This window comes from Pteronotus mesoamericanus, unplaced genomic scaffold (genome assembly GCF_021234165.1).
Source record: "Pteronotus mesoamericanus isolate MK-2021 breed Mesoamerican mustached bat unplaced genomic scaffold, CSHL_Meso_final contig_68, whole genome shotgun sequence".
NCBI classification, from domain to species: domain Eukaryota; kingdom Metazoa; phylum Chordata; class Mammalia; order Chiroptera; family Mormoopidae; genus Pteronotus; species Pteronotus mesoamericanus.
In genome coordinates, this window is record NW_026555234.1 from 8,036,283 (window position 1) to 8,060,016 (window position 23,734).

At 45.1% G+C, this 23,734-nt stretch overlaps 1 protein-coding gene across 1 annotated transcript in view; it reads right to left on the reverse strand.

Moving 5' to 3' along the window:
• Positions 1 to 23,734, reverse strand: part of PROM1 (prominin 1) — a 90,381-nt gene that overhangs the window by 15,298 nt on the left and 51,349 nt on the right. The window contains exons 5-14 of the mRNA XM_054581955.1: positions 20,879 to 20,999; positions 18,968 to 19,031; positions 17,949 to 18,038; positions 14,206 to 14,423; positions 12,328 to 12,402; positions 9,907 to 9,970; positions 5,771 to 5,930; positions 3,210 to 3,362; positions 2,041 to 2,164; positions 598 to 701 (exon numbers count right to left, since the gene is read on the reverse strand). Of these exons, the coding sequence (XP_054437930.1) occupies positions 598 to 701; positions 2,041 to 2,164; positions 3,210 to 3,362; positions 5,771 to 5,930; positions 9,907 to 9,970; positions 12,328 to 12,402; positions 14,206 to 14,423; positions 17,949 to 18,038; positions 18,968 to 19,031; positions 20,879 to 20,999 (1,173 nt within the window). The remainder of the gene's footprint in view (positions 1 to 597; positions 702 to 2,040; positions 2,165 to 3,209; positions 3,363 to 5,770; positions 5,931 to 9,906; positions 9,971 to 12,327; positions 12,403 to 14,205; positions 14,424 to 17,948; positions 18,039 to 18,967; positions 19,032 to 20,878; positions 21,000 to 23,734) is intronic.

Consider the following 23,734-nt stretch of genomic DNA (forward strand, 5'->3'; position numbering starts at 1 on the left):
TCACAGAGCAGAGCACAGCCCAGCCCTTGCGCTGCATGGCCACTGGCATGTCTGTGGTTTGGACCCATCTGCTGAATTCTTGTTATGTGGCATTTATTTGGGATCCTGGGAACAAGAGTTTTCCCAGGATCCTGTTATGTATGTTAGGGTCACCTTCACCAGTGTGTCCCAGTGATCACTGGACAGAGGGACCTCAAGACACCACCATTGCAGGATCTAGAACAGGAGTCCCCAACGTCTGGGCCGCGGACTGGTACCAGCCCGGGCCTGTCGCGAACCGGGCCGCACAGCCAGAGGTGGGCTTGAACATAATGCGCTTGAATCATCCCGAAACCCCAGTCTGTGGGAAAACTGTCTCCCACAAAACCGGTCTCTGGTGCCAAAAAGGTTGGGGACCGCTGGTCTAGAAGGTGTTCAAGGGAAGAATCTTCATTTTGGTCTTTCTTATACCATTTTTTTGCTAAGACTAGAAAACAGCTTAATTTTGGAAACTACAAAATCTTATCATCAAGGTTCACGGCACTTTGAAAGTAAAATTCTTATTCTGGGAAAATAACATTTGAACTAGCAAAAAACATGTAATGCAATTATTTATACCTGTAAACTTGTTGAAAAGTGAGATTAATATCTGGTTTGTTAAGTACCATGCCAGAGAGATAGTATTTCCATTCCTCATTTAGTAAATATGGTGTGTCCAAAATCTGGAACAAATTAAAACAAATTTTTTTTTAAAAGACAGTTTTATACTCACACACACACACACACACACACACACTAAAATGAATATTCTGTTAAATACATTTTTGGGATTTCCACATCATGATTTTCCTCATTGATTTTCAATTTAAAACTAAAAAATAATAGTGTGATTAGAATAAATCAACCAACCACTGGGTAGCACCACCAGGAATTAGTGAAATTGCTTTTTTTGGAGAACGTTACCTTTTAGTAAAACAAACACATTGGAAACGAGAGAAGAACAGACGATTTGACTCAGAGTAGCTAATGGAGCAGTGACCACAGCTTGCTCACTACTCCGCCCTTGACAAAACGAATTAACATTGGCACATTCCCTGGCTTCACACGATATACATTTCAGATGGGCTAATTGGTGCGTGGCTGTATGTGCGCTTGAGGAGTGTAATAGTTTCAAAATATCCTCTACTTTTTAAGAATTATTTTTTAATGATTTAACACAGGATGGAAGATAATAAAGTCTGGCTTGATGTATTATTACTATTTTTTTAAATCAAGAGTCCAAGCGCAGAAATTGATGCTCTCCACTCAATTTTCCTTAGCCAACTGAAAAAATGAAAATACCATGAGAGCAACTAGTCCCTTAATAGTCATTCACCTGATTTTAAAATGGATCGGAGGTGGAAAATATATACCATGAGACAGGAAAACAGAAATATGTTTTTAAAATCAGAATCTGGAGAAAAGCAACGGAAAGTCAAAGTTAGGAGACAAGCATGTAAACCGACACTTCCCTCTTAATTACTGAGCTAAATGTGAAACAAATGTCCGCTGGAGTCTGCAGACGCGGGTTTCAGAGGAGGAAGGGAGGGCAGTCTCTAGCTGCCCAGCACACGTCCGCCAGGGACAAACTGTCTGCCAGGAGGCATGACATGTATCCTCCTTTCACTTCAAATTTATGGCCTCAAACCACCTGTGCGGGCAACTGTCATCTGGGAAACTCTTTAAATGTCAGAAACTTCCCGGAGCATGGGAGGGACCCGGAATTTATCTTCTGAGATTTCCAGCCACATTTGAGAATGACCGCTGAGGAAAATTTTCTTCTCCCCAAATATTATTCTCCCCCCATTGATACACAAGCCTTAATTCCTGGTAGTGATTTCACTTACAAAAAATGTACTGGCATATTTTGCTTTCTCAACAAATAACAGTAGGAATCCCAACTTACTGAATAAAAACTGAGCCGCTCATCTTTTTGCACTGCTCTTGCAGAAACCCACAAGATATGGGGAAGTCAAAACTTTGGCTCAAGCCTCCCGTAATGGTCACAAAAGCCACATTTACCTGGAATAACTTCTTGTTTTGGTAAGGTTCACAGACCAATTTTTCCACATTTCCACCAACGACAAAAGAAAGAACCACAATGATCATCAATATCCAACAAAAGAGGAAACTGATTCCAACCCCTCTGGAAAAAAGAGAAATAAAGTTAAGAATTCTACAAGGAATTATGCAATATTCAGTATTTCCTACCACTAGTCACCGACTCTGCGTGTTCAGTGTAGAAAAGGGACCTGTACCTTCCTCTGTTTGCAGACTACACGGGCTGCCTACCCAGGAGCGAGGACAGAAAGTGGTAAGCACGGTGGCCTTTCAGTCCTCGGCACAGATGTCTTTAGGGAATGCTTATGGCTTAGTCGCGGGTCTACCTGCAGCCAGCGCCGTGGCTCAGACATGGGCTCTGAGGCAGGTGAGCGAGCCGAGGCCTTCTGCAGAGGACACAGTGAATGCGGGGGCCTCTGAGGCAGGAAGCGTGCCCTGGAAAGTCTGAAAGGGGCCCAGGTGGCTCTGTTCCCAGAGAGGAGGCACCCAGCATGGTGACCGGCTGCTTGAGAGGCAGGTAGGGGTGTACGGGGCAGGAGCTGGTGGATACAGGGCAGGGGAGCTCCTGCAAAGCTTCAAGCACAGGAGACACACAACCCAATTTCTCACTGAAGAAGAACATTCTTGGCAGAGCGTGAAGGATGGGATGGGCAGGCAACCTCTGCTCGAAGTCAAGTTTCTAGGGTTTCGAAGGGAACAAGCTGGGTGGCCATTCAGAACAGTGTCTGATGCCAGGTCAGCCTTTAACAAGCATCTGGTGGACAAATGGATGGAGGGACGGACGGATGGGTGGGTGGGTGGCCACATGGACATGAATACAAGGAAAAAAACAACGGGAATAAAGAAAACCAACTTTGAAATAATTCCCATGATAGCTGCTTTAAAGAGGAGACCACCCCCAGATAAACAGTATGTTTAAGCTTGTCTATCAAAGTACGACTAATTTAGAATTCACTTTTACTTTTCCACTTAGTGAAATTTCTCAAACTGACCAAAGTATAATCACGCATACACGCCACTGGTACCAAGTGCTCAGCCTGGACGTCACCAGATCCGTGGGCTTCCCGGGCCACCTGCTCTCCTCCCTGAGTTCCCATCCCTCCGTGTGGAAAGGAAGAACAAACACTCACACCATGAGGAAGACACCCCCGGTGTTTGAGACGCAGCCTCGCCTGGTGGGGGTCGCATTCTGGTCATAGCCAAACCAGCCACACAATAAGCCCAGGTAATAAAATGTCGCGATGAGAGTCAGCAAAGAGCAGGCTACCAAGCCGCCCAGCCACCTGGGGAAACAAGCACGGTGTTACTACTGCACACGAAAGAGGTGACATCATTGTATGTCCAAAGCTGCCAGATCAGGGCGGAAGCAGTTGAGCCATCCTTGGCGATCAAATATCAGATTCCCAGGAATCCCTCAGAGGGAGACCTGAAAAGATGCCTTCCTACGGCTAGTCTTCCCACCCAACCAAAAAGAAACCTAATTTTTATCTTGGTTTTGAAGCGTTTTGCACTCTGCAGTCAGGGATCCTCGCTTTCTTCCTTTGCTTCGTCTCTGTAGGGCTTACAGGTAGGGTTTGCTCAGCTTCTTCAGGGCTACCAGTAACAACGGGCCCTAACGTTTACATCCTGTCGAGGTTCCTCGTGCTGAATGTGCTCATTAGAATGATGATGAGATGTAAACAGATCACAATTAGCTGACAGATGAAGAAATATAGGGCTTCCCCCCCAGGTCTTTTTCTAAAACATTTTGTGCCTGCAGGAATATTGGGGGGCATTGTGTTCTCTACAGAACCAGGAATTCCCCACATGGTGAGTGCACTGAATGTCTTAGACTTTTATGAGCATCTTAAATCAAATGCCCGCAGAATGCAAATCTCAAGTTTGTAAGGGTCCTGTGTGACATTGTAGGACAGCAGGTCCTCAGTTAGGTCTTACTGGCATTCCTGGAACGCACCATAAGCTTTTCCGGAAGCTGAGGGGATAAATGTCCCCCAACCTTTAAAACACTGAAAAATAAAGAATCTTCTTCCAAAACAAAAGCCCGCCCCTCAAGCTTCTCATTCAATTAAGGGCAATCTCAATAATTATAACAGCCATCCACATCCATTCTGTGGCGTTTTGTTCCAGGTCCTGGGGACACATAATTCAATAAGCCGTGGCACCTGGCCTCAGAAACCTTTTACCATTAATGCAGGCCTCCTCGGCTTCGTTTCACTTCTTTTAAAAGTGAGCTGATGGTCTCTGGGCAGGGGTAGCTGCAGGGTCCGCAGATGGCGGCACCATCTTTCCATTTGTGAGACGCTAGTGAGACTATAAGTTCATCGAGAAAGGGCCTGTCTTGTGTTGTCCTGAGGCCCCCAGGGGGGCCGAGCCCCCAGGGAGGAAAATGCTTTGTTGCCTACAGGGCAATAAGTAAGAGACGAGTCAGACGGGGGTGGAAAATGTACTTCTGCCATGTTCTTGCTGCCTTAAGAGAGCCACTTCACGCCCCTGAGCCTCAATTTCCTCTGAAACCAGGCTATAAATAGGACACAACCCGGGGCGGGGCGTTTTTATATGAGATGTTACGCATGCAGTGCTTGGTGGGCACACTGTAACTGTCCCCTAAAGGCTAGCGATTGTTGTTACGATTTGTCTCGTGCTCTTGTATAATTAATAGCCTGAATAGGAACACATGTGTCCGGAATGTGCTTGGGTTTGGGCGGTAAGACCAGTTCCGGGGGCAGGTCATGGGGTGGAGCCTTTCAGAGAGGAGAGCACATCCTAACATCTCACCTGGTCCTACCTCCAGTCTCCAAGTCCTTCCCCACTAGCACTGGGTCTCAGAAGCCCACTGGCACCTCCCACGGCCAAACGCCACCACCAGCACTTTCTCCCAGGACAAACTTGAGCGCCTTACCTGAGCTCTTTGAACTGGGTTCAGAGGTGTTCTTTCTGTAAGCACCAATCTCTCCATACTTATTTTATAAACCAGTGATGCAAAGAATTTTACCCCAATGCCTTTGTCTTTCTTAATTACTTTTAAGTTTTAAAATCTTGGTATATGCTTTCGATAATTATAACTAAGAGTCTAGAAGCCACTAATGACATCAAAATTGCAAATTATTAAAAATTTGTCTTGAGAACTTCCAGTCTTCAAATTAAATAAAGATAAGAAGCACTTCATGAATTTGCACGGCATCTCCGTGCAGCAACTATACTCATGTTCCTCATATAGTTTCAATTTTATTTAATTTTCTTTTATCTCTGTAATATATTTACTCATGAGGTTTTATGATCTGTGTTTACACTCAATATTATTCTGTTAGTTTCAGTTGTACAACACAGTGGTTAGACAATCACGTACTTTACAGAGTGGTCCCCCGATGAAGGAATTAAGTGCAAACTGGTAGTTACAGAATAATCATAGAGATGTCAATTATAGCACCAAGAATATGGTCCATAATGTGATAACTATGTATGGGGCCAGATGGGTACTTGGAATATCATTTAGTTTCCATTCTAGTATATATCCTGACAAAGGGAACACTTCGCCTTTTCTAGCGAATGTAAACTAGGGTGAATCCATCAGATGACAGCCTCTTTGTACAACCTGCTCTCGTAAGATTATCCTGGTTTTCATGGCCAGTTTTCACCCCATTCCCTAGCAAGGTTCACGCTCCTAGTTTGCCAGCTCAAAGGAGGCCCTCACCTGTATGAATCATATTCTTCCAGCGTGGGCAGCCTGCGGTGGATGTAAGTTTCAATGTAGTCAAGTTGATCCGAGAAACTCGACAGCTTATCCCGAATGGACATCTGTTTGTTTATATTTCCAATATTTGAACCAATGGAATTCAAGGTACCTTTGATATCTGGAAACAAAAATACCTCAGTTACATATTTCCAAACCTAGAGGAAACAGAAACTTTGGTTTGGGACCAAACTGAACAACTTGAACCACTTTTACTTTTTCCCGTGTTATGTATGCACTTAAAACACGAAAAGGTTCTGTACCAAGCATAAATGTAGCCAAGACCATCAAAAAGCAATTACTTAACAAAACAGCAAGCTATGAGCGTGGACTTTGATGATATGGTGCGGAAGTCAAGCCAGAGTTTTCTTCTGCTTATTAAAAAAAAAAAAAAGGAGGGGTCAGGTGATTAAAATGTACTGTGTGCCTGCCCTGGGCCAGGCACTTTTATCAATGTATTCTCATTCACTCTGCTGAGGAGGCAGTCTTATTCCCATTTAATAACAGTGACCTCGAGGCTCACAGAGGTTAAATACTTGCCCATATGTTTCTTTTTCACAAAGCACTACAAATGGGATTTATCTAACTCTAAAAGCTTCTATTAAGTAATTTCAAAAAAAATAATTCAATAATATAATAATTTCTCCATCTAAGAAATGGCACTCAGGAACATACGAATTCTCCAGGACCGAGTTTTTGAACAAGTGACTCCAGGTAGTGTTTTTGTTAAATTTTTGTGTGGCTCATACAAACTGAGACTTGTTAAAGCGCGCCAGTGTTGCTGACATGCGAAAAGCAACAGTATCCCCAGTGGTCAAAGAGTTCTCATTAATATTCGCGCTAATCTTTCAGAGAGGAGATAAGTTCTAGCTTCCTGGGAAGTGCCTGTGCATCACGAGAGGTCCTGGGATCAGCCACCTGGGGCGTGAGGTGTCCCCTGGTCTGACACTCACTCAGGGCTTCCTGACAGGGATGCACGGAGAACATACTACTCAGTTAAGGTCCTGATCCTGAAATCTCTCTGCAGCAGCCAAGACAAGCTTAGCAGTTCTCACAGTATGACCCTGGGTCTCCTGGGAATTCTGGGGCGGGGGGCGGGGGGGGCAGGTGGTAGCGTGGTCCAAAATGGAACTACATAAACACGGTGGGAACCTTTTTCAAGGTGTGTTGTTCACAAAGATATGAAATCTCTGCAGCTCCTAGGAGGGGACTGTCATTGCATAGTGGCTCAGCACCTCCTCCAAATGGCTTACATGCCAAAAGCCCCCAGGATCCTCGACAAGGTGACTCCATGGGCCTCTTTTTTACCTCTGGCATTGCTTGGAGTTTAAGAGATGCGGTATTTAGATGCCCCCTCTCCTACAAACAGTTCCCTAAACTCAGAGTCAGGCCCTCCTGCTTCTCAGCTGCCCTGCCCTCTCACACAACACAGCTCCCCAGTGACTCTGTAGGTGCCTGGTGCCCTCTCTTAGCAAATACGTTCTGCAGGCCTCAGAAGTTGCTTCCTCCAGGAAGCCTTCCACCCTTGCCCCACTTTGGATCCCTTGTACATACCTGGATATGTTACCAGAGTGTGATAAATGGCACCTGTACACATGCCCAACCAAAGGGAAAGCACAAGCCATGCCTTATTCCCCTCCCATCCCAGAGACCAGCAGAGCCTGGCACATAGTAGGTGCTTAAACTATGTGTGCAAGATAGGACTGAATGATCAAAACATGGGAGCTAAGGGTTTCTCTTTGTTTTTTAGAAGAACATGAAAATAAGCAATTTATATTCTGGCTGATGGAGTGGCCCTTGGCCAGACCCGAGAAAACTCTGGCTTGTGGTTGGGCAATGACAGTGCGTGCAATGGGCCTTGCTCACGCACTCAGCACGCCTCGCTTGGCCAACTTACAAGGGAGGGCTGCACGAAGTGGCAGAAGAGGTCCGGGAAGGGGAGACAGAGAAAGTAAACACAGATTAGCAGGCAGGTGGCTATCAGACATTTAGTGTGTGTCAGCCATCAGATGCTAGCACACAACACTGGGAACTTTGTCTTAAATATGTGAATATTTTCAACTGGAATCTTAGACTGAACAAAAGGGAACCCACAAGGCATCCAAAGCACCATGTAGTGGAAAAATACTATTAGGGAAAAAATCAGTTACTTCTACCTAACGCAGTATTTCAAAACACTCAGTCAATAGATAAAAAGAAGCACTTCTCATGAGAAAGGGATTTTTTTAAAAAGAGGAGGTAGTCTGAGGTATTACTGCCTATGTTTTCTTCTAGGATTTTTATGGTTTTGCAACTTACATTTAAGTCTTTAAAGGAAACAAAGGAAAAAAATTAAACAAATGGGACCACGTCAAACTAAAAAGCTTTTGCACAGCAAAGGAAGCCAACAATGAAAAGGGAACCCACTGGATGGGAGAACATATTTGCCAACAATACATCTTATGGGAGGTTAATTTCTGAAATATATAAAAAAATTAATACAACTCAACACTAGGAAGACAAACAACCCAACTGAAAAATGGGCAAAAAAAAAAAAGGAAAAGAAAAGACAAAAGAAAAGTGGGCAAAGGACCTGAATAGATACTTCTCCAAAGGACATACAGATGGCCAACAGACATAACAAAAATGCTCAAGGTCACTAATTATTAGAGAGATGCAAATTAAAACCATAATGAGATATCACCTCATACCTGCCAGAATGGCGATCATCAGTAAGTCAATAAACAAGTGCTGGTGAGGATGTGGAGAAAAGGAAACCCTCGTGCACTATTGGTGGGAATGCAGTGATCCCACTCCTGGGAATATATCCTAAGAAACCCGAAACAATTCAAAAGAATATAAGTGCCCCTATGTTCATTGCAGCATTACGTACAATAGCCAAGATCCGGAAACAGCCCAAGTGTCCGTCAGCAGATGAGTGGATAAAAAGCTGTGGTACATTTACACAGTGGAATCCTACATGGCCATAAATAGAGAGAAATCTTACCTTTAGCCAGAGCATGGATGGACCTGGAGATTATTATGCTAAGTGAAATAAGCCAGTCAGAGAAGGACAAATACCATATGATCTCACTTGTGTGTGGAATCTAATGAACAAAATAAACTGACAAAACAGAAACAGAGGCAGGGACACATGGAACAGACTGATGGCTGTCAGAGGGGAGGGAGGAGGAGGAACTAGATGAAAAATGGTGAAGGGATTAGCCAAAAATCATATCACATGTGCCTAACCCACAGACAACAGCGTGGTGATGGCCAGAGGGAAGGGGGGGTGGGGGCTGGGTGGAGGTGGGCAAAGGGGGGAAAATGGGGACATCTGTAATAGTGTTGAAAATAAAAATAAAGTTAAACAGTAAAAATAAAAGATAGTTAATGTCCCACAGACAAACAAAACAAAACCCAAGAGAAAATATAATCTTACACAGCTCCAGAAATTTCTTCTCTCAGCAAATCACCTGGGCTTACCCCCTTCCTGCACCAAGAGCTGTTTACCTTGCACCCTTTCTCTCCCCATTTGCCCCAAATACCAAAACCTAAATACAACATGAGTCGATCCGCTAAGACCAGCAGAATGTGCGCAACATCAGGCTGTCTCTCCAAAGCTGTAAGCAACCTGAAGAGCCTAAAATATCATTACGTCAGCATAAGAGACAAATGAACATCTTCAAAGATAAAATAAATCCTTACACATAGTATTCCTAAAAAACCAATTGTTTTTAAGTTCTTTTAGGAGCTACAATAATCTACAGATTTTCCCCAGTGCGAATGGTGACCTTCCCGCTCTGGCCTCTGTTAGCCCTGACAGCGCACGGTGAGGGCTCGTCCCCCGCGCTGCCCCGCCCCCGGCCCACCGCCCAGTGGCCCTCCACCAGCAGGGCAAGGCTAATCCGTGGTCAGGAGATGAGCATTATTTTTAAAAACTACATCACATGTGAAGGTGACACCACTGAAAAGCTCTGATGCTCATCTAATTTCCTAGGTTTTAGTGAGAGAATATTAAGAGGGAACAAGAACAACACAATTCTTAACACATTTCTTTGTACTAACCCATTCTTAACAAGGGGAGACACACAATTACTTCAAACTGTGAATCTCACCTGATACCATGTCCACGGTTTGGTTTTGCACCCTCTCAGGTATATCATTGAAGGATTTATAGCCCTAAAAATAGTTAAAAATAAATTGATGTACATGGTAAGTAGAATAGCAGTTAACAGTTACTCATTTAGTATAGAGAAGCAAAATAAACAATGTACAATTTACCTAAGGCAGAAATTATTGTTATATGGTCACTGAAAGTCTTAAGAAAATTCCCTTTAGAGGGGACTTTCTTTAAACTGTATCCACCAAAGATCATGCTAAAAGTTTTTAATTTTTTAACTTTTAATTCATGTTAAAAATTGGCATGTGTCTCTACCATGCCCGTGTTTCTCAAATGGAGGCCATTCTGTCCCCAAGGAGGCATGCGGCGATGCTCCGAGACTGTCGGTTATCACATCCCGGGGTGGGGGCGCTGCTGGCAGTGTGTGGGCCGGCGTCGGGACGCTGACAAACACGACGCTGACAAATACCCTGCGTCGCCCAGGGCAGAGTCCACCGCAGGGCGCCGTCCAGCCCATGGTGCCCGCGGTGCTGAGGTTAAGCAGCCCTGGCCCACACAGTGCACCAGTGCAGCTACAAGTTCGTATCTGACGCACACGTAAGAATTTCTAAAAACAGAACCTTATTTTCCAATGCAGTTACTCAATGAAATTGGGAGATGTAGTCACACAGAAAACAACTAAAATACAGTTCAGAGAAAATAAAAGTTGTGATGGGGCTAAAACAAAAACAAGATGGCCGTGCCAAGCTAGATCACTTTGCAGCTAAATCTATGACAGGAAAATGTTGCTGGGTTCAAGTCACTCAATTAAATAGCCAGCCTTTCCCCTGAACGAGTTTAATTTGTGTTTATTTATGTCAGCTGGTGTATTTAGCCAGCTTTGGGAACACCGCTGTGATTGTAACCTGTTCTGAACTCAATGTCTGTGTTCCCCCAAAATGCAAATGTTGAAATCCCAACCCCCAAAGTGATGGTATGAGGAGGTGGGGCCTTCGGGAGGCTATTAAGGCAGGAGAGTGGAGCCTCATGTGGGGGTGGGACCAGCGCCCTCATAAAGGGGACCCCAGAGAGCTCTCTCCATGTGAGGAGGAGACCGTGCTAAAAGGACACATGGAGAAAGTGCCTGCCTGCGACCTGGAAGGAAGGCGTCTTCCACCAGAACCCGGCCTGTCCGCACCCTGATCTCAGACTTCGAGCTGCCAGAGCTGTGAGAAATCAATGTCTGTTGCTTATCAGCCACCCAGTCTGTGATGTGCATTTAGAGCAGTCCAATCCAAGTGACAAGCTTCCTTATATTCAAGGTGCCAGCGGGGTTCCACTTTACCCTGGCAACATCGATGACACAGAAAGAACGTCCCGCCTATTGTCTCCTCAGAGGTGACTAAGCACCCATAGCACATGGAGCTGGTGTGGGTTTGCTGTGCTCCAGACCCCCGCTGTGGGCTGTGGGCTTGGGCAGGTCACCATAAGGGGTTTTATGGCTCGAAGGAGCCTCACAGATCCCCTAATTCACTTCCTTTATTTAACACACCACATGACACCAGAGTCCAAAGACAGAGAGTGTGAATCGCTTGTTTAAGGGGCTATGTACATTGTTTATATATAGATGAGTTTAACGTCTACTTGGTGATATTTTTATGCCCATGCTAAAACACGCAGTAGAGCCAAGAATAAAACTATTCTCTCCTTTCCTACAGGCCCTGGGCGCTCCTACGAAATCCTGATCTACAGAGAAATATCCACTGGGCACTCAAGACCTTGTCTGAACAAAGAGCAACAACTGGTAGGCTATCGGGGAAATCTAGGCCAATGTGGTCCACGCCTTTTTCAGGGTTTACCATCCAGTGGGATAACCCAGACACTAACGCAATAATTACAGTCATGAGGAACTTAACAAAGAATACTTGCGATGCTGTAAGATTGTATTAAGACGTGTTTTGACTTGGTCAAGATGCCCAGGGAAAGCCCCATCAAGAAAGTGAAACATGAAACTTAAAGTAGCTGGTGCTCAGCAGCCGAAGGAGCTAGGCGGGCATGGCAGCAGCATGCGCGAGGGGACCTGGAGGCGCAACGCCAGCACGGCCGACCCAAGGGCAGGCCGGGGAACAACTCATGCCAGAGCGTGCGCTCCAGCCCTTCCCCCTTCAGATTCTGAGCCCTGGAAAGGTGGGCTCCTGCATTTCTTTTTCTCTCTTTGGTCCTAGGATGGTGCCTTTGCACACAAGAGATGCTTAATAAATATTTCTTGAATTGGAATGATGAACAAAATTACCTGGAAGTTAACAGTTATCTCCGGTTATCTCTCTTCTTGGCAATGCCTCTCCAGAATTCCACTTCTTTTTTGCTGCTACCTATTTTCTTGTGTATTAGTCTATTATTTAAAATGAGCTACTGTGTATTTTCCAAAACAACATACCTCTTGGACCAGACTGGATAAATCTGTTCGAAGAACGTCAGTAACATTATCAATTTGCTTATCCAAAGATGGGAGCTGAAATGTGTAAAACAAGGTATCAGGCAAGCTGGTTACCCCACAAATCATTTGTCATCTTATATCCAAGACCCAAGGCCTCTATATTATAGGGTATGATCTAAATTTCTTTTAAACTACAGGATATCGTTTGGGAAAACCACATTTAGCTCAGAATGGCCTGTATCGAAGACTAATTTTAGATGTCTGGAGGTTTACCTGCCACAGTCAGGCAAAAGTGAGGGGGAGAAATTTGACACAGATCGAATAGGTGTGACCTCACAATTTCAGGTACTGAGTATCGTTGGATAAAGTGTAAGTAACTTTTAAAAAAACACACATTTAAAAGTACTACAGTCAGTGGTTATATTGGTGCATTGCCTGGAATAGATTTTTCATTTTATACAATATAATACATGGATTTAAAGTGTTCTATCTCTTGCCAACACCAGGACAAATATCTTGGGCCACTTGACAGGAGCTACCAAGGAAGACACAATATCACTTTTGTGATATCCTGACAAATAGGCACACTTTAAAGCTAACTCAGAGGGAACATCCGACAAACATAACTGAAGATCATCCTGTATGGTAATTGGCCTGTTGTCTTCAAAAATGTCAATATCAAAAGAAAAAGACAGACTTGGAAACTGTTTCAGATTGAAGTAACTAAAGAGACATGAAAACCAAAGACTACGTGTGATCCTGGACAGGACCCTAGACTGGCATGAGAGGAAACAGTTGGAAAGGGCACTTTCAGAAAAATTGGCAAAATATGAATATAAACTATGGTTTAGAAGGTAGTATTATTAGGTCAATGTTATATGAGTGTGTCCTAACTTTGATAATTGTATAATGGCTATGTAAAGTTAGGAAATATTTAGGGGTAAAAGAACATAATGTCTGTAACTTACATCCAAATGATTGAGAAAAGAACAAAATGCATATTATTCTATGCATATATATGATAATAATGAATTGATAGATGACAGAAAGATGGATAAATGGAAAAAATGATATGATCAAGCAAAGAGACCAAATGTTGGTCATTGGTGGATTGGAGTAAAGGCTGCAGGCAGGGATCTTGTGTACCGTTCTCATGGATTTCCTTTGTGTTTGGAAGTGCACCAGAATCAAATGTTTCGTTCGAAAAGACCAGAGCTCAATTTAAATGCAAGTGCAGACCCTGGGCTCTAAAACACCTGTTTGACGCTAACAAAAGTGATTGTGGGGGAAATGCAGACACAGATGTTGGGTGTGAAGGGTTTGAGTAACCCTGACTCATGAAATGTGAAAGTGAGGAAAATATGGCTAAAAGAAAATACTGTTTTATATATGTGAGATATGTAGATATATATATATCTCTCTATATATCACTCTCTTGATAAATTAAAAACCATGAGTAGACATGATTATTTTATACATTCAGAACTTAATATATTCACGTGGTTCCAAATTCTTTTTTTCCCCCCTAATCCTCTCTTTGGGAATATGAGAAATTATATTTAGGCATATGTGGTCAATATACTAGGAACATCATTTCAAAACATAGTTTAACTTTTAAAGTCTACAACAACGCATTTTGCTTCCCCCATTTTTTAAAAAAAATTGAGTTCATTTTGATGTTTCATGAAGTCTATCGTGGACAACTCGCAAGGAGGGGTTTCGGCTGCTCCCTCCCCTGCTGTGGCGGCAGCGTGGCGACCCCCTAACAGGGGCGGCTGACAGGGGCCCAGGCCACCGTGCACCTGACAGCTGTGCCCACACTAAGCTCTGCCCGCTGGTCCCAAAGACACAGCCCTGTGGCACAGTCACCCTCCTCACCTGACTCAAGTTGGTGTTGTCATCCAGTTGGTTTAGAGTCTTTCTGATGTCATTGCAAGTGGCCATCTCCGCTCGTTCGGAGCACATGGGGTCATTGAGTGATTGCTCCAGGTTCGTCTTTACCTCATGCAGGCTGGTACTAAGTCGTGCAGTTGATTTTTTCAGATCCTCTAAGGTTTTGTTCACGTTCAGCAGCGCTTCTTTGGTCTCTTTGATTGCTGTAGGAACACAGTCCGCTTAAGAACAGAGGCGCCCACTACACTGGCAATGGCGAGTCACTTGTCATCTACAGCAGTCCCCTACAGGAACTTGAGGTGAACGTGCACCTGCCACTGGAAGGCCACCGGAAGCGCCTGCTGCCAGGGGTGGTCTGAGAGGGGAACACAGCAACGTTGCTGGCCTCCTCCACCCACCACTGCCACCAGCTCAGCTTTCCCACTTGGGGAACATGATGGGGACATCTGTGGGTGGCGTTGACTGGCTGTCATTGGCTGAGCAGCCTCAGGAGAAGGTGTCGCTGCCCTAGCGTCACCCAGCCTTGCAGAGGCCAGCAGACAAACTACCATGTTCACTCCCAAGCACCTGTGATCCACATGAAACAATGACCACACCCAGACATATGTTAGCTATGGAAAGTCCAAGAGCTGAAATTAAACACAGAGTAATGGTTAAGAACGCAGTTTGGGATTCAGGCAGGTCTGGGTGCACATCTGAGCTTCCCTACAGGCTGTGCAACTGGAAGCCGATTCCTGAATATTCTTCGGCAATTTCTTCACCTGCAAATGGTGAAACGACTGCCACGCTCATGAAAGGCGGAGATTAGAACAATCAGACCGACTATCGTCAATAACTGTGAACCCATCTTTTTTATTTTGGGAGCGCTGCAGCCTGGAACACATTCTTATACGAGGACATCCCCTATAATTGTTTGTTATCCTGGTTTCTCTGGGGTATAGAGTTCTGTATTCATGACTAGGGAGGTAGCAAATTTATGACTCTTTTTCTACAGTGACTTACAGCCACAGTAGAAGATGATGGGAAATTTAAATTAGAGGGCGTAGCTTTTCCTCTAAGCAAGTAAGTTTTCCAGGTTCACAAAACAGATAGCAGAGCCACATTTGGGTGTCGCAAGGAAAAGTGTGAATGCCCCTAACTACTCACTTCCCCAACGTTCCTGGGCAACCACATGAACTTGAGAGAGAAAACAACAGCAACAACATGCACACACACTTTAATTCTTGCATGCTGTGGAATCGAAAGTAGTTTGAGGTCTCATATCCCAGTTCTGCTACTACTTTGTAACAGCACCCCTGGCAAACTCCTTCACCTCTTGAGACCTCGGTTTCCTCATCTGTAAGGTAGGAAGCTGGCTGGGGCATCTCCGGCTACTGGGAGAGTCTGTCATTCTAGGCTGTGGCCTAGCAAGTCTACACTTAGGAAATGGCATCACCCATGTCATCCAAGGCAGCATCTCAGCACCTGGCTTTGATGAGACCCAGGGAGGCTTCCAGGACTGGACTGTGTGACCACTGGTCCCAAATTCTGTCATCTCGGGGCCCTGGCTGGCACGGCTCAGTGGATTGAGCACTGGCCTGTGAAACCAAATTCTGTCATCTCCTCTGAATAGGAAATCTTAAAATTTGCTTCAAACAATCTTTTCTCTTAAATTTTGCTCCAGTTGTATCATAACAATATTTGAAACTGACAATTTCTACGACTTTATCGAAGAGTTACTCTGGGCCTCAGCATCTCCTCTCTCCTCCCTACCTTGCAGAATTATCGGCAAAGAATGGACCTGGTACCTGCTCATATGAGAGGCTCAATAAGGACCTACCTTCGCACAGCAAAAAGCAAAACAGAACAAAACAAAACAAACGGCTGCAACTAGAAACACATGACAGAAAGCAAAAGAGCACACCAAACGCACATCCTGCAACACACGCCGTACCTTTCCAGGTGGTATGGCTTACCTCTCATGGTTTACCTTTCTCCTTTGACTTGAAGAAAATCATTTTAAGGCAAGAAACAACAACAAAAATGATGGATGATAAAATAAATAGATGGCCTAGAAAACATGTGTCCAGTTGGCACTGTCTCCAGACACTCTGGGTCATTGGTACTATTCTGTCCTATTCCAAGGACTGAGAGGTGTAAATATACACATATTTTCACCTACTTCAAAGCATTTATGTCTGTAAAATATCTAGTGGTTATAACTCTGGGAGTCATTCCAGGCCTGCCCAGGTCATATTTTATGTATCTGAGGTCAGTGAAAAAGTATTTCGGAATCTCTATTTTGGTTAATGCACGTTTGACCAGCTTACAGCACATTTCCTTTACAGATCCTCATGTGCAGCTCAAATAAATTTACATGTTTCTGCTCTCTCCAAAGGCTACTAAACACATAACCCTGCGAAGTACTTTTAGCAAAAAAATTGTCAAAGCAGTTTATTAATCACATTTTTAAAAGCCTTGGCCAATACCCAAAGCCAAACTGTCACTTATTTGGCCTGATTTTAAAAAGTAGAACTTTAATACTAATACATGAGGCACTGAAGAGAAAAATACATGTGTTTTAATTGCTTTTAACCCAGAGAGAATTATAATGCAAACACTAAATCTTGGGCAAACCATGGGGTGCAAAATCAAGGCCCGCACAAACCACATGGCATCGTTCACATACCTTGGCACAGCCTTTACCTGCACAGAAATTTGGAGCTGGAAGAGATCTTAGCAGAGCAGTAGTCCAAATGCAGTGACCCACAAGGAACACGGGGCATTGGAACGCCTGGCTGTACCAGCTCCTAACTCCACATTCCTAACTCTTCCTCTGGAGAGACACTGTGCCATCTGACCGTGGACGGCACAGGCGCACCCTACATCTTCCTGTTCCCGGATGGGCCCAAATGTCCGGTAGGATGGCCCAGGTAGCACAGGCTTTGTAGCCAGACCGGGGTCTGAATCCTAGCTCCACCACTTCCCAGCTCCCTGACCTCGGCCAAGTTTCGCCGTCTCCGGGCCTTCCTGCCTTGGGTCGGCGCAACGCGGGTACCCGCGCCACCCCCACAGTTGCAAGCGCGGGCTAGTCCGGTGCAGGAAGAGCGCCTGGTGTGTAGCAGACAAGTTCTCAACATCTGGAAAAGGCCTGGAAGGTCTTTTTAAAAAAATGACCGTCCAATATGCAGTTTATATTCACTTATACTATCAACTGTGGTGATTCTGAATATACTACGTATATTTTTACTATACAGAACTAGTTCTTTCGGGGGCGGGGGCGCTGGAGGAGGGGAGGAGGCAAGAGTAACGAATAGACCCCAAAGCCTAACATCCTATAGGCTACTTGTCGTCTATAGCAGAAGTCAACAAGCTTTTTCTGTAAAAGGACCAGGTAGTAAACATTTCAGGCTTCGTGGGTCACAGGGATGCCATCCTAGGGTGAAAGCAGCCACAGAGGAGCACGCCTGTGTTCCAGGAACTTTATCTAAAAACGGGTGGCAGGCTGCCATCACCTTCTGCCACTATTATTTCATATGACTTGTAGGCCATCCGTGTGACAGCTGTGACACAAGCTTTAGGAAAAATACCATGGTGACGCCGTGTGCCTGGCCCGCGTGCACAGGCCCAGGCGGTGGCTGTCGCCCCGGCAGCTCCAAGGGAAACCACGAAAAGGGGGTGAACCAAGGAAGCCCGCAACTTCTGGGTGGAAGCTCCGCGCGCGCCCTTCTGTCCGTCCCAGCACTTACCCGCCGCCATGGCCTTGATGTCATCAAGAACGGGGATCACTTTAGGCCTCAGCTGTTCGTGAATGCCGCCTCCGAGCAATGACTTGATATCTAAATTCAGAGAGGCACGAGGGAGCGTGAGAGGGTCGTTCCGCGTGCTCCCTCCCGGTGCCAGGTCTCGCTCCCTGCCTCTCAGGGGACGGGCATCTGGACAGTCACCTTCAGTCTCCCCTGCCGGGAAATCCCGTTTTCCTTCCAGACCCTGTTGGGGTGCTACTCTTGTGCAGAGACTCCTTTATGCTCCTCCAAGTCCCCACACCAGCTGTGCCCCAGTGAGAAATTAGCCACCAGAGACTCGGTACTGAATTGCGCTAGGAACGCCGTGTTGATCATTTTGAGCCGTGACTGCCTGGGGCCCTAAATGGCTCCAGCCAGGCCGGGGTCTCGCCACCTTGGCACTGCCAACATTAGGGCCTGCATTGTTCTTTGTTCTGGAGGCGTTCTGTGCCTGGTGGGATTTTCAGTGGCTTCCCTGCTCTCTACCAACAAATAGCCCTGACCCCAACCCTCACCTGTTGGGACAACCGAAAATGTCTCTGGATGTTGCCCAGTGTTGCTTTGCAGGGGGAGCAGCCCCTGGCTGGGAAGTCCTGAGCCAGGCTGCGCATGCACCCCCGTGGGCAGGCCCGGAGCAGCCCGCCCAGCCCTCTGCTTCTGAAGCCCATAGGCTTCTCCAGGGCCTTCTTCTGTCTGTCACAATGAACCCGACAGAGACCCCTTTCCTCCCTCACACGGGGCTTGCAAGGGAAGCGCTAGTGGCTACAAGAAAGCAAACACATTTTGCTACGTTTTCATCCTTGAATAACACACTGTGAATTGTCAATAACTCTAGGGAATGGCCTTCCTGTTTTTCCCTTTCACCCAGAAATTGTAGAAACGGCATACGTCACCTAGTCCATGTTTTATGGGCGGTGGCCTTAGCGTCTTCCAGCCAAAACAGACAGACAAAAAAATTCAAGGCAACTTTAAATTCTACTCACTGTCCAGATCCCAGAATGCCTTTTCCTTAGTGGTGGTATACTGGCCCAGTACATAGTTGATTTGCTAAAATAAAATAAAATAACATGAAACCTGCTAAGATCCAAAGCCACCATGATAGGAGATGTAACATACAAAAATTATCCCGAACCAGAACACTGGAAAAAGAAAGCAGGTTCTTAGAGACAGTTATATTTTCTGGTACCCAGACTTCTTAACAATACTCTAAAGCTTAGCGGCTTAAGAGACATGATTCATTATTTCTCAAGATTCTGTGCATGGGCTGTGTGGCTGCCTGAGCCAGGCTGGTGTGGTTGGCCACACGCGGGCCCCTCTCCTCGCCCCCGTGTCCAGCCTCGGGGTTCTCAGGTGGGAAGAGAACAGGACTGGACGCAGCAGGGCTTCGGGAAGCTGCAGCTCAACCCTAGCACAAGGTCGCGTCCGCTGAATTCTTTTGGTCAAAGCAAGTCACAGAGACAGCGTGGATTCAAGGGGCGTGAGCAGTTCCACCTCTGGAGGGGAGGGCCTAGAAGGGATTTGAGACTATTGGTAACGAGGACCCTGGGACCATGTGATTTAGTGGCTGCTCCTGAGCTTGCTGTGCCATCTTTGCATCTTAGCGGCTTCCCCACACCCTTCACAGCACCGCTTATTCTTACAAACCAGTGCCAGTCTCCTCAGTGAAAATGCGCAGCATTGTTTAACTTTCCATTTCTCCAATTAGTAGAGAAGAATAAATATTGTGTTTGGGGCCAGGTATGCTTCCTCTATAAGTGACTAGATACATTCTCGTGTGACTAGAAGCCTTATTTTTTATAGACTTCTTAAAAGCTCTTCATACATTTGGAAGCAGATCAGTTCCCCCAAAAGTCATAAGATTTCACTATCCTTCCAAGCTTATGAAAGCAATCCCCAAGTGCTCCAGCCACAACTGCTGTGTGTTTAATTTTGCCAACATTTTAGGGAAGAGGTTTCACTTTGGAGTCTAATTTAGAGTGACAGGTAAAAAATAGGATGAGTTTTTATTCACAGATCAGGAACACGGAACACTTCCTCTCTGTACCGCTGTAATATGGATAAAACGAGCTTCTCTAATATCAGTATTTAAAAAACGCCTGCATTCTTTGCCCTTTGAGCGCCAACCCCATGTTTACAAACTAGTGCACTGTTTCATGTGTCAGTATTTTGTGGGCTGTAATAAACTTGGAAGAACACACCAGTGTGCAGGGACCTGTGGGTCCTGAGGGGCTCCGATTACCAAACCCAGCAGGAGGGCCCTTCTCTCCAGACTGGTCCCCGTGGGCTCAGCAAATGTGTCTGCGCTGGTCTCTGCTCAGACAGTTTTCCAAACAATATTCTGCACAGGCAAAACATCAGCATGTTGCTGGGACATAGAAAAAAGGTGCCTCAGGCCATCATGTTCCTGTCCCCAAGGACAACTTCTGTGCGTGTAGGGGTGGGGGGAAGCAGGGGGGTCCACATCGCAATCTACATAGACATTAGCAAATGGATGTTTATAAAGTAGAAATGTTTCATTACAAAGGCAACTTCATGCAAACAATGAAGAATTAATTATATTGCCAAAAAGAAAAAGATAATGACACCTTAAGATTTTTTTCTTTAAAAAAAAAAAATGAGGCCCTTAAAGTGTTTAAGCACTGTTATAATATGTACTATAATTTTATGTTAGAGCTCAATAAAATAACACCAATTTTGAAATCATGTTTTTGTACTCTTTTAGACATCACTTGCTGGGCCTTTATTTCTTCATCTATAAAATTAAAAGATGACACCTGTCTACATTGATTTCACTGGGTTTCTAGAAGGCCCAAATACAATTTCAAATCTATACAGGAGCCCCAAAAAGGCCCTAAAGACAAAGCATCACAGCACAGGCAGATGGGGGATTTTACCGATGGAGTTTCGTTCAGGAGAGTCCTCAGGTCTCTGAGATTGCTGTCCGCCAGCTTCTGTGTCTTGCCGATCTGGGTCCTGAGGTGGTCGTTTGCCACAAAACCACAGATGATACCAACGCTGCAGGAAGAGCACAGGACAAGGAGGATCACTCACTGCGTGAGTGCGCGGGCTGGCCAGGCGCAGGCAGCCCTGCGGACGGGAAAGAAAGAGCGGGGCTTCTGGGTGGGGCCCCCACAGGACCAGGACCTGCCCGCCTGCCCTGTCCCCACCACTGCTACAGCCTTTGGGCCAAGGTCCCAGGAGCCACCCCCCACTGACGCGTGGGCCACAGAACAGGACCCGTCTGCTCAGAGAAGACGCACAGCCACTTAAGACGCATTGTCTTGTTGCAGCTTATAAACGAGGCAGTGTTCCTGATAAACTGTGAAGGAAGGGGTAGTTGACAGAGGTCGTGGGGCAGGGTGTGTAATGCAGCCTCATTTCTATGCGCGCGTGTCGCAGCACACACACTGACACGCCCCCCACACACCCCTGCTCCCCCAGGGAAGACTGCCAGGAGAAATACCAAAACGATGAACTGCTCCGGGCTTCCTAACAGTTTTGGTTTCTCCAGCTGTCTTGGTTAGTTTTTGTATTGTCCAGGTTGAAAAGAAACATGTGTTATTTTAGCATGAAAATGTATAAAAAGCTACAAACAATAATGTATGTATTATACTGTTCCATTTTATATAACGCATAAAATCAAGCAAAATAATTCAACTGAATGGCAGTGGTTATATTTGGGGAGGGGTAGATAATTATGTAACTGGTGTGTTCACTTTGTAGAAACCTGTGAATGTGTATTTATGACATGGACACTTCTCACCATGGAAAGCATATGTCTATAAAGACTTTCAGAAACACTACATGAAAGGCTCCTCTCCATGAAAATAAAACATTTTTCAAGGCAAGTCTACATTTAATCATTCTAAGGGCTTTTAATGTTGACTATTTACTAACAATCTCCTGACTTAAATTAATTTGCCCAACCGGTTTGTTTTTATGTCAAAGCCTTCGAACAAGTAAAATGTTAATATTTAAAATTGCTAATTACCAAGGACTTGTTGGATTTAGCCACTAGGTGGCAGTAAGAAATTACATAAATTCATAGCAGCCTATTTTACCTCCAGAAGTCAGTAACAAGATTGTTAGCTTGTAACCATTCAAAATAGAACATATGGATAGAACAAGGTTTTGCAAATAATAACCTTTGGGAGGGAAGTTCTGATGCAGAATATCAATACCTTGCTACTGTACCAAAAGCAATGTCTTCAGCTTCCTGCATTCATATATTTACAGGCAGGGTAGCCGAGTGTCCGTTTCTGCATCAAAAGTCCCATGTTCCCAGGAAGCCTCTCAGTCTCGAGTAAATGGAGAGGCAGCCATTCACCCCCTTTACAGTCATCATTCATTCCAAGGAGCATTAATTCACTGCTGGCCTGACTTAAAACATTTTCCCATACGGGAAATTAGATTTCCCAGACTAATCCAAAAAAACCTATCACACAATATCAAACAATATTCCTTATGTTTAACAAGTTCCAATGGAATGCCTAGGAGAGGAGAAGCGGAAGATTCTGCCACTGTTGCCCCGAACTCACACCGTGTGAGCTTGAGAAAGTCACACTCTTGCTTCAGCGGACCTTCTGTTGTGTGAGAGTTTCAGCATAACCACAACCATAACCTCACACAACAGAAGGTCAGGCGGGAAGGGTGCTTCCCAAGCTATAAAGGCGAGGGCTGCTGGCCGGCCACAAGTTCTACAAGATTTTTTTTTTTTAATTTGGGTCCATGCTGATGGTAATCATTTTTTAAAGAAAAATGAATACTCACACTACCCTGTGCCATTTGGAATGACCACCTTAGAATCCATTTTTGTCCGTCTTTAGTCTGCACTGGTATTTATGAGGCCGATTTTATACCACAGCAATAATAGTTATTAAGTAATGCACTTATGCCAAAGAAAGCCAAATGACCCAAAATACTGACTTTGGAACAGTGTGGACAGAAGAAAAAAACAAAGTTGAGTCATAACAATGTACTTGAAGCGTTATTGGTCATGCCAAATTTCAAACGTTCATGGTAAGTCAGGATGGCCAGCCACCTGACTACATCTGCTCACGACAAGACTCCACAGTGGGGGCCCTTGCTGTCTCTCCCCAACACGTCCCAGTGACTTGTCGTTCATCCTGTTCCAGGCCCATTGTGTCATATAAGAAGTCAAAGTGAACTTGGGAAACAAGCAGCACGCCCTAGTCCCCGTGGCGGCCACTGGCGCCCCGCAGGAAGCTCCTTGCTGCTTTTCCCAGAGGCCTCTCCTGAAGTTCCGACCGACTATTTCTCCCTTCACACTCTATTTTGCCTTTATTTTTTTTATTTTATTTACTTATTTAATTTATACATCATATTTATTCTATTACACTTGTCTCAATTTTTCCCCCTTTCCCCTCCTCTACCCATCCCACCTCCATCCCCCACCCCCACAGTCAATTCCCACTCTGTTGTCCGTGTCCGTGGGTCATTCGTACATGTTCTTTGTCTAGTCCCTTCCCCTTCTTTCCACCACTGTCCTCTTTCCCCATCCCCTCTGGTCACTTTCAGTCTGCTCCATGTTTCCGTGTCTGTGGTTTATTCTGTTCATTAGTTTATTTTGTTGAATTGAGGCCACTTATAGGTGAGATCATATGGTAATTGTCTTTCATCAACTGGCTTTTTTCACTTAGCATAATATTCTCCAGTTCCATTCATGTTGTTGCAAAAGGTAGGAGTTCCATCTCTCTCTCTTTCTTTGATTCCTCTTGAATGGGACCCTC